General features: G+C 41.6%; 1 protein-coding gene across 1 annotated transcript in view; it reads right to left on the bottom strand.

The window, feature by feature from the left end:
- The window catches only part of loxhd1 (lipoxygenase homology PLAT domains 1), a 210,406-nt gene that overhangs the window by 152,092 nt on the left and 40,900 nt on the right, over positions 1-17,414 (bottom strand). The window contains exons 8-9 of the mRNA XM_062972582.1: positions 13,056-13,306; positions 9,793-9,928 (exon numbers count right to left, since the gene is read on the bottom strand). Coding sequence (XP_062828652.1) covers positions 9,793-9,928; positions 13,056-13,306 — 387 coding nt within the window. The remainder of the gene's footprint in view (positions 1-9,792; positions 9,929-13,055; positions 13,307-17,414) is intronic.

The raw sequence follows: 17,414 nt of genomic DNA, 5'->3' as shown, positions 1-17,414 counted from the left end.
CTTGATCCATTAGTGCTAAAAGTTTAGGGCAATTAACATTATTGGCATCCTTCTGTATCCTATTGCATTCTATCCCACTTATAAAAATATGCTTTATGCCAGAGAGCCTAATACCACTTGCTTACTGTATCCAAACAAGTGGATTTACATCCACAAAAGCCCATGTTGAAATGAAAACCAGTTCATCTTAAACGGGCTGCCATGTTTCTTCCTTTCCCTCCTTTCCCATACCAACACAGCTACTTCTTGAAAACTATGAAAGGATAATGTCCTGCATAAAGATATATGGCCATCAAGAAAAGCTGGACTGAGGGTTCATCTACACTGTGGAGTGAATGAAGTTTGATACCACTATGGAAACATGGGAGTTGATGTTTGGTCATGCACCAGAACTCTTTGGCAGAGAAAGTTAAAGACTTTATAAAATTACACCTCCCAGGATTCCATAGCACTGAACCAAAGCAGTTAAAATAGTGTAAACCTTCATTAGTTCTATAGTGTAGATGCACCCTGAGACTATAGGAGAACCAACTCTGGGGTCTATCCAGCAGTACAACTTCAAAACTGTATTAAGCTCACCACTCCTGATTTAGAGGAAAGGAATTATCCTTTACAAGGGCTTAGAGTTTAGAGTTATGAGTCAGAGTTTAGAGATCCATTTTGAATAAGTAGAGAACAGCTGGTTAGAAATTCAGAAATGGGAAACTGCGCGTTCGCTTGCATCTGTCCACTCTTTTCCAAGCTGCCTCCCTGTTTATTCATTCTTCTGGCATCCCTGCCTTCTGTAAATCCAAAAGCGCAATTGCATCTTTTCACCCTTGTGGCTTTCTGCTCCTGATGTTCTCTGTTTGGTCATTTTCATGAATATAGTTAAATGCTGGATTAAAATGCACATAAAGAGAGAACACGCCCCACGGAGATATTCATAAACTGGTCATAAACTTTGTTCTAAAGATGGGAAGCCTCCTTACAGAAGTTCTGGCTAAGCAACATCAAAGTGTGCTCAAGACGGCAAACACCATTGCTGAGTTAACTGAGTAGCAACTACCTTTGTAGTTTCACATGAAATGTACTAATTGAAGCTAATTTAGGACAAAGAGATAAAATGGGAGGAGGAGAAAGAAATGAACATTTTTATAAAGTCAAAAATGTGATGGTAGAGGATTATAGTTGGGACTAGTAAAGATAAAGCTTTCCCCTGATATTAAGTCCAGTTGTGTCCAACTCTGGGCGTTGGTGCTCATCTCCATTTCTAAGCCAAAGAGCCGGCATTGTCTGTAGACACCTCCAAGGTCATGTGGCCAGCATGACTGCATGGAACGCCGTTACCTTCCCACCGGAGCGGTACCTATTGATCTACTCACATTAGCATGTTTTCAAACTGCTAGTTTGGCAGAAGCAGGGGCTAACAGTGGGCACTCATTCTGCTCCCCGGATTCGAACCTGCAACCTTTCGGTCAGCAAGTTCAGCAGCTCAGTGCTTTAACATACTGTGCCACCGGGGGCTCCAAGGACTGTACCTATTCCCTACTAAATTGGGACAGCTGTATGGTATACAATTTTCCTTTGTAAGTAAGTAGTTCACCAGCTCCAATATACCAGCAAATGGGAGTACAAGCAATGTGACTTACCAAGAAGAAAATGTGTAGTTGTTGGCACAACTTGTAAACCTGAGTCAAGAGCCTATCTTTTACTGTTGTTGTTTGCTGTGTGTAGCCAGCCACGGACAGCTCTCTACATATGCAATGAATATGTAAACATTACAGAAAAAGAGATGTAGCTAGGGACAGTTAACAAGATAAGAAGGAAACGGTCTAGCAAAAGAGTCAAGGGAGTGGAAGCAGGATTTTTTTTCAGCACAATGTAATTACTTTTTTTGACAAAACCAGTCCCAAACAGTTAACATGTTGGGAAACTTCAGCACTATTATGCTATGCAGATCTTGTTCTTTACAGCTCATCAGCCTAATTGTCATAATTTTAAAAGCTCAATGCATGCAACAACAAGCGGTCCTTCTCCAATCTTGGAAGCATATTTTGAGAACAAAGAGATGGCTCTACCCCATGGCTTTTGGCAAGAACATATTTGCTAAGAGACTCTCAAATGAAGCCAAATAAATAAATCAACACACTATGAAGGGAAGATAGACAATATTACAGGTGGATGGAAAATGGCAATACTAGGGACAAAAGCACCAATGATCCAGGAGCAATTGCTAAAATTGTTGTTGTTGCTAACTGCTATCAAGCTGACTTTGTCATAGTATGATGAGAAATCTTCAGTCCACTCTATCATCAATAGACTTGCTTAGGGACCTCATTACATGGATGAGATTCAATATTGTGATTTGCCAACCTCTGTGTGAATTGGGGAGGCAGCAGGATAACCCCAGCACCCCGGCTGGTAGCTGATACTTCCCCATCACACATTGGAAAGTGTCACAGCACGACTTAATGCCACAGTAGCCTCATTGTTCCTACTATGCTGCCGCTCCAGTTCCCCCATGGAGACCGACCAGAAGTCAGCCTACATAGACTAATGGGCAGTGTGGGGCTCCATGAGTGAACTGGAGCAGAAGTGTCCTAGGACGCTTATTTTTCATGTATGATGAAGTCACAGGTCTTGTAGATTAAGGGCTACAGATTCCTTGACTGAGTCTATCCATCTGCAATACAGTCTTTTTTTCCCTACTGCCCTCCACTTTCCTAAGCATTACTGTTTCTTCTCACGATATAGATGAAGTATAATAGTTTACTCATCTTAACCTCTAGGAGATTCAGACCAGTTTTGCTCTAAGACCCATTTATTTGTCTTTTGGGTGGATGAAGTAACCTCCCTGAGATTTGTTGGAAGTTGAACTCTGTAAGATCCAACAACTTCCTCACTTGCCTTGCAGAAAATTCCACTGTCCAAAAGATGGAGAAGACCACAAAGGGATTGGATATTTTGTACTTGATCCCAACCAATAGAAGAGAAGAATGAGTTACTATAGTGGAAATAGTGAGATCCTTGAGTTGGAGTGGCTACGTTCTGGGATTTGTTATACAGAGAGCCCTTCATATTTGTTAGAGTTATGGTTGTAGGACACCTGTAAAAAAGTGGAAAATTGGGGGAAAACAACCTTATTTTTTAAGATGAGAGAACAGCTCTCTACACTGCCATATAATCCACATTATCTGCTTTGAATTGGATTATATGAGTCTACACTGCCATATAATTCAGTTCAAAGCAGTTAATCTGGATTTTATATGGTGTGTAGAAAAGGCCTGGGTTCTCAACCTGTGGGTCCCCAGAGGTTTTGACCTACAACTCCCAGAAATCCCAGCCAGTTTACCAGCTGTTAGGATTTCTGGGAGTTGAAGGCCAAAACATCTGGGGACCCACAGGTTGAGAACCACTGCTCTAAATCCTGTAAGCCTGACTCAATGATCGACTTCCACTGGAGATTGACCACAGAATCACACTGAAGAACCTAGAGATTCCTAGAGAGACGTTCCCTTGAAAAATCTCAAGACCATCCAATGTGACTCTTTGGCCAATTTCTTGGAGGTTAACCACAGAGTCACACTGGAGGACCTAGAGACTCCTAGAGAGATGTTCTTTTGAAGAACCTCTAGATCATCCAATGTGACTCTTTGGCCAATTTCTTATGGAGGTTAACCATAGAGTCACACTGGAGGACCTGCAGACTCCTAGATTTTAATCAAATCCTAATTAATGATCAAATTCATAAAAGAAAAACACAAATGAGGAGAGCCGACTGTACAGCGGTAAAGAGAAACTATTATGCACAGGTATCTATTTTAACTAAAGGGTTTTTTTTTTACAATTGAAGCAGCCCAAGATAATAGCATCATATGAAAAAAATCACAGCTTTTATACCCAAAACAGACTTTAATATAGATATTCTAAATGTAAATGTCTAGTCATTTAAAATGCCTAGCTAGCAATTTAAAAATCATTTCATCGCCCCCTTCATGTCTTGTTCAGTCCAATATTCTATTTTATTCTTCACAGAATTCATCCCAAACAAGTTGAGCTTCCAGTGGAAATTAACTATAGAATCATACAAAAAGACCTTGAAATGATCTCAGATTTAAAAAAAGGCAATTCCTTTATAAACAGATTTTCACTTTCAAGGGGTCCTTCACTCTTGATGCCAGAGAATTTGGAGTGCTGGCTATATTAATTACTGTTGGTCCAGTGGAACCAAAAGTAATTAATCCGTCATTGAGTGCCATCATTGAAACCATGCCAAAGCTATTTTTATGAATATTATGTATTGTCCTGGTCTGGGACACTGCCATAATTCTTTGGGATGTCCTTAATACTGACACTAGCTACATACTAAACTACAGAGAAACAAAACATAGAATCATAGAGACCTCATGGGCCATCCAGTCCAACCCCATTCTGCCAAGAAACAGGAAAATCACATTCAAAGTACCCTCAACAGATGGCGAGCCAGTCTCTGTTTAAAAGCCTCCAAAGAAGGAGCCTCCACCACACTCCGGGGCAGAGAGTTCCACTACTGAATAACTCTCACAGTGATGAATTTCTTCCTAATGTTGAGGTGGAAACTCCTTTCATGTAGTTTGAAGCCATTGTTCTGTGTCCTAGTCACAGAAAACAAGTTTGCTTCCTCCTCCCTGTGACTTCCCATCACATATTTATACATGGCCCTCATCATGTCTCCTCTCAGCCTTGTCTTCTGCAGACTAAACATGCCCAGCTCTTTAAGCCACTCCTCATAGGGCTTGTTCTCCAGACCCTTGATCATTTTAGTCACCGTCTTCTAGACACATTCCAGCTTGTCAGCATCTCCCTTAAATTATGGTGACCAGTATTGGACACAGTATTCCAAGTGTTGTCTGACCAAAGCAGAATAGAGAGGTAGCATGACTTCCCTGGATTTAGACCAGTGGTTCTCAACCTGTGGACCATCAGATGTTTTTGGCCTACAACTCCCAGAAATCCCAGCCAGTTTACCATCTGTTAGGAGTTTTGGGAACCACTGATCTATTTTTTTTAAAAATAAATTTTTATTTTTTAAAACACAAAAAATACATACCGTAGACATACAAAACATTTACAATTCCCACCACCAACACAAGGATTGTTTTCTTTTTACATATTCGTTTCTTTATGAGACAATTTTTATATCTTTATCTTAATCCATTTCCAACCTATATACTATATAACATTTGTATCTTATTTCTTATGGCTTGATCTCCAGATTGATTCATGATATAGTTCTTTACCATTGTCCATCTTTCTTCCATTTCTCTTGTTCTATTTTCATTAGTTTTTACAACATTTAGTTTCACATTCATAATTTCAAATTCCAAGGGAACCACTGATCTAGACGCTAAAGTCCTATAAATGTTTTTAAAAGCCTATTCAACAGAAAAACAGCAAGGGAAGGGTAGGAACATGAGCCTAAAACCTGGCTCTTCCAAAAGGCCTTCGATGATTAATCGTTGTAGGTTCGATTTATCTGCCCATTCAACAATAGCTCCATCGATGATGCTTTGCCAGTATTATAATGCACTTTATTGACTATTTTAGCTGTGGATCTACCTCTCCCCATTTTGAAATTTTTCTGCACTTTGGCCCAGATCCGTGTATTAGTCCCCTGTTTTTAACATTTTATTCTGTATGTTGATTTTTATGACTGTTTTATTGATGCTGATGTTTTATTGTTGGGATATTTGTTTTATTGTCTTGTTGTTTTTGTTACATTGTTGTGTTGGGCAAGGCCCCATGTAAGCCACCCCGAGTCCCTCCGGGGAGATGGGGTGGGGTATAAGAATAAAGTTATTATTATTGTTGTTGTTGTTGTTGTTGTTGTTGTTATTATTATTATTATTATTATTATTATTATTATTATTATTATGAGGCATTTGCTCTTCAAAGGCTATAAAATAACTGACGGGATCAGCATTGAGGTGCAATGAGACAGAAAAATATGATTGAGACATTTGGCCAAATGTCTAATAGCAGTAATGGAGATCCAGATTTACTGAGACACAAAAATAATCTCTTTTGCATCCAATGCAAAAAGAGCTTACTTGTATGCACAGGACTTCTTCTATCAAGGTGGGGAGCCAGGCTGTCTCTACTTTGTAGAATTAATGCAGTTTGGCACCACTTTAACTGCCATGACTCAATGCTATGGAAACAGGGAGGTTGCAGTATGGTGAGGCATCAGACTTTTTAGGAGAAAAGGCTCAAGACCTTGCAAAGCTACAAGTTCCATGATTCTATAGCACTAGTTAAAGTGGTGTCAAACTGTAGCAATTTTACATCTCCGGATAATGTGTTATGCTAAGATTAAGATTGGATGGCTGATGATATGTGGTCAGTTTGACTATAATCATATGCCCGCCAATGTGACAGGCGAACCTTTTACGAGGGGGTTGTTATCCCTTTTAATGCCAACTGGAAATGATCTGGGTGTTAAAATTAAAAGAACCATCAAAATTAAAAGTGCACTGTCTCCAGGCTGTAATGGTCATCTTACATTGCTGAGTAATGTACAGATGATTTCCTCAACCATTTTATTTTCTCGGATAGCAAGTGGGTTCAATTTCTTTACTCTTCCAAAGATAACACTAGAAAAGAGAATCCAAAGCTGGGTTGCTGTGAGTTTTCCAGGCTATATGGTCATGTTCCAAAAAGCCAAACCCCACTTGACTAGATTCCAACACACCTCACAAGCTCTGAGGATGCTTGCCATAGATGTGGGCAAAACGTCAGGAGAAAATGCTTCTTCAACATGGCCATAAAGCCTGGAAAACTCACAGGAACCCAAGGATTCTGGCCATGAGAACTTTCGATAATCCAAAGCTATGGCATTATAGGGTTGCTGTGAGTTTTTCACGCTGTATGATCATGTTCCAGTAGCATTCTCTCCTGACGTTGTGCCTGCATCTATGGCAGGCATCCTCAGAGGCTGTGAGGATGCAGTGTTGCCAATGGAATTAAATGTGGTGAGAAAGGCTGCTCTGGAAGACAAAGGTGATATAGATCACCTATTATTAAGACACAATCACGGATCCAAAGAATTTAGGAGAACGTGTTGTTTTAACCTGATGGACTGAAAGAAAGATAAAATGGTTACAAGAATTTGGCACACAGTATTAAGAGAGATAATGATTTGGATTTTCCCTGGCTTTCAAATTTGGGATGGTTGAGACAATTGTTGATTGTGTTATTTATGCTCACAGTAATGGGAATATATCTTTATTGCCATATACAAAGTTTATCTCCCTTTAAGTGCCAAAGCGAGACCATCAACAGGTAACGCTTATCAAAGCAGGGTATGAGGGAGCCAAGAAATTGATGGATATTTCAGCTTCGAGTAAAAACAAGGAAACATTCTCCATGCTTCATAAGGGGATTTGCTGACTGCTATGCTAAGAAAATTTAGATATGAGGTGAAGATCATTTACAATTAATGTTTAGCAGTGAGTGCAAAGTTATTGCATGCCATCTTGGAGGTCATAAGCAAACTGTAACCAATTGACTAATGCCAAGCCAGGTGGCAAAGAACCCATCAGATAGCAATAAGCTGTTAGTGGGAAAGCTTTAAAAAGGCGTATAAATGTTATATGGTGTTGCTCGCTTTGCAAATGCTTGCCAAGCACACCTTTCTGTGCGGACTGTGAACAAAGGCTTCAATTATAGTCCTCTAGTCCTATAAGCTAAATGGCTGTAGCACACCAGGCACAAAATTACAACTCTTTCGGGGTTGGGACTTTGGGGTTGCAGCCAATATTTTGCCTTTCGAAAGCCAACCTTGCTGGCTCCAATCAGAAAGGTGAAAAATGCAGATCAGACACCAACAATACTTTTTGTTGGAGGTCCTGCAAAGGCTTTGGTTGGGGCCAACAAGAGATACAATGGCACAGCAATTGGGTGATCAATAAACCTTTGGGGAGGTTCCAGGGGTTAGCTCGATTTCAGATAGTTTTGTTCCATGGAGACACCTTAGAATTACAGAAACAACTGGCAGCACCATGAGTATCTTTAATGGGATTAAGCAAAAAAAAAGACCAAGGTTTCTGGGATTACAAGACCAGGTTGCCACCCATAAGTTAATCAGACAAGGTCTGAGGCTGTAGTCAACACCCATTAGGTTAGACTGTGGAGTTGTGAGTCTAAGAATCCTGTTTTCAGTCCTCTGGGACGCATTTTGAAAAACTAGACAGAGTTCAAAAATGACTAAGAGAAGATGTAAAATGGTTCATAACTACAGCTTTGTGGTTTTCTCCTAAGACAGGCAGTAACCTCACAATAATCCTCTGTAAGAATGAGAGGAAGGCAGTAAGTCCCACCCTTGGAGCAAAGAAAGCATCCTCCTTTAATCCTATGGGAAGATATGCAAGACATGGTTCAAGACATGCTGAGGACCACCAGCTGAGTGATTGTGAAGGAGGTGTGTGTGAAGGGTGAGGCTGGGGAAATACAAAAAGGGAAGACCAGAGGAATGTGGGGAGATGCATTCAAATCTTCCTGTGAAGAGACTACAATAAAAAGACTATTGTGAGTATGTTGATTAGCTTACCTGGTTTTGTTTGAAGACTGTTGTCCTGTGTTGACATTACTCACATGGCAGAGTAAAAGTTTTCAACATGAATGCCAAAGCTTATGCTGTAGGCTTGTGCAATATGGGTAAACCACTATCCATTTTGGTGTCCCGGATTTTGGTGAGGGTCCCAATCCATTTTTCGGGAGCCTCCCGAATTTGGGAAGACAGAAATCAGTTTTCGATCTGGGAAGCCAAAATATTTGTTTTCTATCTGGCCCATTATGTATGTGTGTGTGTGGGGGGGGCGGTTTCCCAGGCTCCCTTTCCCATCATTTTAGGCTTTTTTGTCCTTATACCCTTCATTAAAAGCATCAGAGTTAAGATACCACTCTTTCTGTGATCCTTTCCCTTCTGTCTGTAGAGGAGAGGTGAGTTTAATGCTTTATTAAAACTGTTTCTACTCGAGATGAGACAGGAGCTCTGCAGGAGGCAGTTTTCCAAGGCATTTAAGGAGACTTCCCATTTCCCAGGGAAGGAAGAGGGATCAACCTAGACGTATCCTACCCTGGGCTTCCTTTAAAAAGCCCTCTCTCTTGATTTGGAGGTGCTGGAAATGAAAACTGGAATGTTAGCACTTCAATCTCCTTTCTGCTTTCAAATCAAGAGAGAAGGGAGGGCTTAAGAAATCTCACCTCCTAGAGTCCTTTTTCTTCTAGTGGCTGCCTCCCTCTCCACACTCCACATGTGACCGAAAGAAACCAAAAGCAGATGGCTTTCAACAGCCAGTGTTTTGTTGCGATCAGTAAAAAAAATGGCTGCGGAGCACATGCCATTACAAGCTTCTGAATAAGCTGAACAAGCCAAAGACAAACGTCCAAAATGAATCAGTGCACAAGCCTATTATGCCGTTCCTCTTCCACACATACAACTATCTGGATCAGAAAGAAATCTGTTTGTATTCTAAGCCTTTTGAGAAGTGTGAGAGTGAGCAGAAAAGAGAAATGTGTGTTTGTGTGCTTGAGATTTCCGCATGTGGGTCTTAATTTGGAATGTTTTCTTCATTTTCATGCACTTCAATGTGTGCCTGAGACTGATCTTAGCTGCTCTGTGTTTTTATCAAACATTATCACCTTTCCCAATGAATCATATCATTTCCTGACATGTCCAAGATATGATAGCCTGAGAAACCTACTGGTGGAGACATTCATTTATATACCAATTAACAATGCCACTCAATATTTCCTCTTTTATACACCTACTTTTCAGCCTCTTCTGGCGCAGTGAAATCATTTCATAGAGCTCCCGTTCAAACAGTCCATCACCTTCATCCTCATCAAGCCATTTCCCACAAGGAAACGTCTGTTCGATGCCAGTAAATGGGCAATAGGCCACCACCTGGCAGATGCAGAACAGAAAAACAAGAGATTAGCCATACTTAACACTGTCAATGCTTTCTATATGAAACGTAATACATTTTTCACACACATAAATACAAAAGGAAAGCTTTGAAATTGCAGGAAGAATAGGATATGCTCAAGGACTACACTTTAAAACTTCAGCATCATTGCTTTATATATTTTAAAGCAATCTTTATTCAGGGTCATTAGAGACCAATGCATATGTCCTGTCACATAGAGAAGCTAAGCGGGGCCTTTTCAGAAGCAGCACTAAAATTGTGGAACTTCCTCTCAAGAGAGATCAAATTGACTCCTTCCTTCCTTTGCTTTAAACAGGCAATAAGGACTGTTCTTTACACTCATTAGGTAGAATCATTGAGTTGGAAGAGACCACAAGGACCATCCAGTCCAATCCCATTCTGTCATGCAGGAATACACTCAAAGTTCTCCTGCCAGATGGCCACCCAAACGTTGCTCCAAAACCTCCAGAGGAAGTGACTCCACCAGACTCCAAAGCAGTATATTTCATTGCTGAACAGTTCTTACTATCAAGAAGTTCTTAATGTTTAGGTGGAGTCCCTTTTTTTTCAGTTTTAGCAGCGGAAATCAAGCTGGCTCCCTTCTCAATGCAACATCCTTCCAAATATTTAGACATTCATGTCTCCTCTTAAACTTCTCTTCTCCATGCTAAATGTACCCCATCCCCTAAGCTGTTCCTCATAGGGCTTGGCTTTCAGAAATTTGACCATTGTGGTTGCCCTTCTCTCGATGCATTTCATCCCTTCAATATTCTTCTTGAATTGTATGGACCAGAATTGGACAGAATTTCAGGTGAGATCTGAACCAAAGCAGAATAGACAGAAACTATTACTTCCATTGATCTAGGCCATATGTGTCAAATGAGCCCATGGGCCAAGTCGTGCCCTTTATGTCATTTTATGAGTCACTCCAGATGCTGGACTCCAACTCCTGTATTCCTCCTCATTCTACATCATGACTGATCTGATGGGTGTTGGGACAGAATAACCTCTGGAAGGATACAAAACAGTCAAGAGAGTGGGGTTGAAATGTAGATACAAGGCTTCTAGATATGATGTTTAAAATGCTGTTTAACCTTTCCCCAACCTCAGAGCCATGTGTGCAACTGGGTTACAATTCCCATTATCCCCAGTCCACTTGGTAGATAATCAAAAGTGATGGAAGTTGTCATTCAATAAATAACATCTGGGGAATCAAACTTGGTAGAAACTAAAGAGCATCGATGACTATGTAAACAGATTATAGTTGGCCCTCTGCATCCATGGGTTCTCAATCCATGGATTCAATGGCCCTTTGAAGGCAACCATAAGGCTGATTTGGTCCCCGATGATAATGAGTTTGACAGCCCTGATCTAGACACTATATTCCTATTGATGCAGACTACAATTGCACCGGGTATTTCTTCTTCCTCCTCCTCCTCCTCCTCCTCCTCCTCCTCCTCCTCCTCCTCTTCTTCTTCTTCTTCTTCTTCTTCTTCATTCACACAGTCGTTTCTGACTCTTCGTGACCTCATGGACCAGTCCACCTCAGAGCTTCCTGTCGGCCATCGCCACCCCCAGTTCCTTCAAGGTCAAGCCAGTCACTTCACAGATACCATCCATCCATCTTGCCCTTGGTCGGCCTCTCTTCCTTTTTCCTTCCATTTTCCTCAGCATCGTGATCTTTTCCAAGCTTTCCTGTCTCCTCATGATGTGGACAAAATACTTCAGCTTTGCCTCTAATGTCCTTCCCTCCAGTGAGCAGCCAGGCATTATTTCCTGGAGGATGGACTAGATGGATCTTCTTGCGGTCCAAGGCACTCTCAGGATTTTCCTCCAGCACCAGAGTTCAAAAGCTTCTCTCTTCCTTCGCTCAGCCTTCCTTATGGTCCAGCTCTCGCAGCCATAGGTTATTATGGGGAATACCATTGCTTTGACTATGCAGACCTTCGCTGCCAGTGTGATGTCTCTGCTCTTCACTATTTTATCGAGGTTGGCCATTGCTCTCCTCCCAAGAAGTAAACGTCTTCTGGTTTCCTGGCTGCAGTCTGTGTCTGTAGTAATCCTTGCACCTAGAAATACAAAGTCTGTCATTTTTCTCTCCCTCTAATTGCCAGTTATCAATCAGTCTGGTTGCCATGATCTTGGTTTTCTTGATGTTTAACTGCAGCCCGGCTTTTGTACTTTCTTCTTTCACCTTGGTGATAAGGCTCCTCAGCTCCTCCTCGCTTTCCACCATCAGAGTGGTATCATCTGCATACCTAAGGTTGTTAATGTTTCTTCCAGCAATTTTAACTCCAGTCTTGGATTCCTCAAGCCCTGCACAGTTTTTTTTTTAGTTGGTGCATTACACTATAAAAATAAAGGTTTCCCCTGACGTTAAGTCCAGTCATGTCTGACTCTGGGGGTTGGTGCTCATTTCCATTTCTAAGCCGAAGAGCCGGCATTGTCCGTAGACACCTCCAAGGTCATGTGGCTGGCATGACTGCATGGAGCGCCATTTGCAGACCGAAAGGTCCCAGGTTCGAATCCCAGGAGCGGCTTGAGCACCCGCTGTTAGCTCCAGCTCCAGCCAACCTAGCAGTTCGAAAACATGCAAATGTGAGTAGATCAATAGGTACCGCTCCAATGGGAAGTTAACGGCATTACCCTATACAGGCATGTATATTTGGGATTTGTAGTCCACAATGAATTTTTTCCGTTCCTTGAACAAATGCAGTCCTTGGTTTTTATAGGGAATCTATTTCTACTCTAGAGGAATCAGCCAAATGTGATCTTGATGTCTGCCCAGTCTTAGAAGGCACATTAAACAGGGTGGCATGGCATTCTTGTCTCTGTTACTGCAAAGGAGCAAGAGATCCATTGAGGGTGCAATTGATTTTTGCACGTAGTTGGCTCTCACAAAGCATATATTAAGCAAAACCACATTTGCAGCCAACATTATCGCATTATATAGACTAGCTAGCCTGATGGCATCATAATTGAAAATAAGAGCAGTGTTCGCCTCCCACCATCACCCAAAAAAACGTTGCAGGTCACTCTGGTCAGATTGCAAATGAGTAACAGGACTGGACAGCTGTCCAAAGGCGTTAAGTGGCCTATTCTCACCTTCTCGCAATACCAGCCACAGCTGAGACCAGCATTATCATGTCCGATGGAGACGCGGCTCAAGGGACTCAGAAGAGCAGCTATCTCCACGTTAAAAAGATCCGACCGGGCCCGTTCAAATTCGCCTCCTTCCAGGAAGACCTTCCCACTGTTTTTCAGCCCTTTGGAGCCATGCATGACAATGTGGATCTTGGAGTTGGTACCAGCCCCTCGGATGTCTCCCGTCACCACAGCCACATTATAAACGATACCTGGGGAAAGGCGAGGTGCAGACAACACGATGACAAGATATTACTGGGTGGCAATTTTATATAAAGGCTTCAAATTGACAGATCATTTCATGCCATTTCAACTTCTTACCACATAATATTTTAGCCATATTCTTTTAACTCTACATTGTAAGGCACTTTGGCTCCCCTACTGGGTAAAGAAGCAGAATACAAATCAAATAGGGTTGTTGTATGTCTTTCGGGCTGTGCGGCCATGTTCCAGAAGCATTCTCTCCTGACGTTTCGCCCACATCTATGGCAGGCATCCTCAGAGGTTGTGAGGTATGGAGAAAACTAAGCAAAGAGGTTAATATATATCTGTGGAAAGTCTAGGGTGAGAGAGGTCATTGTGAATGTGTAGTTAATCACTTAAATTAGCATTGAAAAGCTTATCTGCTGTCTTCTTCCTGCCTCTGGGGCATCCTTTGTTTAGAGTCGTTAACTGCCCTTGGTTGATTCATGTCTGGAAACCCTCTGTTTTCAGAGTATTGCTTTTTATTTACTGTTCTGATTTTTTAGTTTTGTAATACTGGTAGCCAGATTTTGTTCATTTTCATGGTTTCTTCCTTTCTGTTGAAGTTGTCCACATGCTTGTGGATTTCAATGGCTTCTCTGTGTAGTCTGACATGATAGTTGTTAGAATGGTCCAGCATTTTTGTGTTCTCAAATAGTATTCTGTGTCCAGGCTGGTTCATCAAATGCTCTGCTATGGCTGATTTCTCTGGTTGAATTAGTCTGCAGTGCCTTTCATGTTCTTTGACTCTTGTTTGGGCGCTGCGTTTGGTGGTCCCTATGTAGACTTGTCCACAGCTGCATGGTATCCGGTAGACTCCTGCAGAAGAGAGAGGATCCCTCTTGTCCTTCGCTGACCGTAGCATTTGTTGGATTTTCTTCGTGGGTTTGTAGATAGTTTGTAGGTTGTGCTTCTTCATCAGCTTCCCTATGCGGTCAGTAGCTCCCTTGATGTATGGTAAGTACACCTTTCCTCTGGGTGGATCTTTGTCTTGACTCTCATGGCTTGTTCTTGGCCTTGCAGCTCTTCTGATGTCTGTGGTGGAGTATCCATTGGCCTGTAGAGCCCAGTTTAGGTGGTTGAGTTCACCTTGGAGGAGGTGAGGTTCGCAGATTCTTTGTGCACGGTCTGTCAGGGCTTTGATTGTGCTCCTTTTTTGACTTGGGTGATGGTTGGAGTTTTTATGAAGGTATCTATCTGTGTGTGTAGGTTTTCTGTAAACTGTGTGGCCCAATTGTTGATTGGGTTTGCGGATGACCAGAACATCTAGAAATGGCAGTTTTCCTTCCTTTTCTTTTTCCATGGTGAATTGGATGTTTGGGTGGATGCTGTTAAGATGGTCCAGGAACTTGCTGAGTTCTTCCTCTCCATGGCTCCAAATCGTGAAGGTGTCATCTACGTATCTGAACCAAACAGTTGGCTTTTTTGGTGCTGTTTCTAGGGCCTGTTTTTCAAAGTATTCCATATAGAAATTTGCTACTACTGGGCTGAGAGGGCTCCCCATGGCCACTCCATCCTTCTGTTCATAGAATCCAGTGTCCCACTGAAAGTAGCTAGTGGTGAGGCAATGGTGAAACAGGGCTGTGATGTCTTCTGGGAAGTTTTGTTTGATTAGTGTGAGGGTGTCAGCTACTGGGACTTTGGTAAAAAGGGACACCACATCAAAGCTGATCAGGATGTCCTTGGTGCTTAGATTGAGGTTGCTGATCTTTTCTATAAAGTGTGTAGAGTCCTTGATATAATGTGCAGTGAGCCCAATGTGGGTTTGTAGCTGTGTAGCCAGAAATTTTGCCAGGTTGTAAGTCGGCGAATACTATTTGAATACTATTTGAGAACACAAAAATGCTGGACCATTCTAACAACTATCATGTCAGACTACACAGAGAAGCCATTGAAATCCACAAGCATGTGGACAACTTCAACAGAAAGGAAGAAACCATGAAAATGAACAAAATCTGGCTACCAGTATTACAAAACTCAAAAATCAGAACAGTAAATAAAAAGCAATACTCTGAAAACAGAGGGTTTCCAGACATGAATCAACCAAGGGCAGTTAACGACTCTAAACAAAGGATGCCCCAGAGGCAGGAAGAAGACAGCAGATAAGCTTTTCAATGCTAATTTAAGTGATTAACTACACATTCACAATGACCTCTCTCACCCTAGACTTTCCACAGATATATATTAACCTCTTTGCTTAGTTTTCTCCATACCTCACAACCTCTGAGGATGCCTGCCATAGATGTGGGCGAAACGTCAGGAGAGAATGCTTCTGGAACATGGCCACACAGCCCGAAAGACATACAACAACCCTGTGATCCCGGCCATGAAAGCCTTCGACAATACAAATCAAATACTTTGTTCATGTATAAGTCTAGACCAAGCTTGGGCCCTCCGGGTGTTTTGGACTTCAACTCCCACAATTCCTAACAGCCTACCGGCTGTTAGGAATTGTGGGAGTTGGAGTCCAAAACACCTGGAGAGTGGAAGTTTGCCCATGCCTGGTCTAGACATTTTACTCAAAATATTTACTCAAAAACCTGGGTCAATTTATCCACAAGTCAAAGTATGGTGCCTTAACTCTTTTTTTCTTTTAAAAAATGAACTTTTTCCTTTTCTGAATAGAGCAGTGAAAGACATGAACGTAGTCCATCCCAGGAGAACCTAGAAGATGCACCAAAATCTTGACATCTCTCCTCCCTGGGCTTCTTCTGGACTTTTCAAATGCCTGGGGAGATATCCTGGAAAAATAATCTTACAAGCTCCAAATGTAGCTATGTGTTGTCGATGCCTCACAACCTCTGAGGATGCCTGCCATAGATGTGGGCAAAACGTCAGGAGAGAATACTTCTTGAACATGGCCATGCAGCCCAGAAAACACACAAAAACCCTCCAAATGTAGCTAAAGTAGAGTCTCACTTATCCAACACTCGCGTATCCAACATTCTGGATTATCCAACACATTTTCGTAGTCAATGTTTTCAATACATCATGATATTTTGGTGCTAAATTCGTAAATACAGTAATTACTACATAGCATTACTGCGTATTGAACTACTTTTTCTATCAAATTTGTTGTATAGCATGATGTTTTGGTGCTTAATTTGTAAAATCATAACCTAATTTGATGTTTAATAGGCTTTTCCTTTATCCCTCCTTATTATCCAACATATTCACTTATCCAACGTTCTGCCGGCCTGTTTACGTTGGATAAGTGAGACTCTACTGCACTTGCAAGGGACTAGAAGGGGGCATTTTGTAGAGGCAAATACCTCTTTATGTGACTTCAAAGCAATGCTTGGCCATACCTATCCCAGACCCTGTTGGAGAAGCAAAATTGATTTGCTCTCACACCCAAAATTTGATAATTTAGCATTGTCCTGAGCATTTACACATAATTACTGACATGCCAAATAGCTACAGTTGTGCATGGCAATGGATGTGTACACGTGCATGCAATGAAAAAACTGTTAATTCTGGATTTCTCCCTGTGTCACAATGGACACATAGAAGCATGCAATGAAAAGCTGCCATCATGCGGCTATTAATAAGCCAAAGAAAACCTGCCAGGTATCCAAGCACACAGTAGATGCTGGCTAGGAAGTCATTATGTTCAAAATCAAGTCCAGATTAGACTTTGGCAGCTCTGCCACTCAGCTTTTCACTCAACAGTTAAAGCAAACATTGCGCACTAACAATGCACACTGGCCACAAGATTCAGCTTGGATGTTGATTTGGAAATCCCATCCAGTTTGGCTCAGAGCAACTCAGGAGCTCTAAAGCAGCTTTAGATTTCAGGCCAGATTTTGTGTTGGGAATCGAATGCTTCTGCCTTCATGCCTTCATGTCCTAACTATCACAGGAAATCAACAAATTGCTATAACTGGTTTTCCCTGGTTGTCATGTTTGGCTCATGTATACAGACATAGTAGTCTCTTATGGGGAGAAAATACAAATCTCTCATGTCAGATTGGGAACAAATGGGTGCGGAAGTTTTTGTTCTGTACAAAAATATTACTTTCATTTCTACCCAGCTTTTTCTCTCCACAAGGAATCATAGAATAGAATCATAGAGTT

This window comes from Anolis carolinensis, chromosome 2, assembly GCF_035594765.1.
Source record: "Anolis carolinensis isolate JA03-04 chromosome 2, rAnoCar3.1.pri, whole genome shotgun sequence".
Lineage (NCBI taxonomy): Eukaryota > Metazoa > Chordata > Lepidosauria > Squamata > Dactyloidae > Anolis > Anolis carolinensis.
The sequence above is the reverse complement of the archived record's forward strand: the minus strand, read 5'-3'. Positions and strand labels throughout refer to the sequence as shown.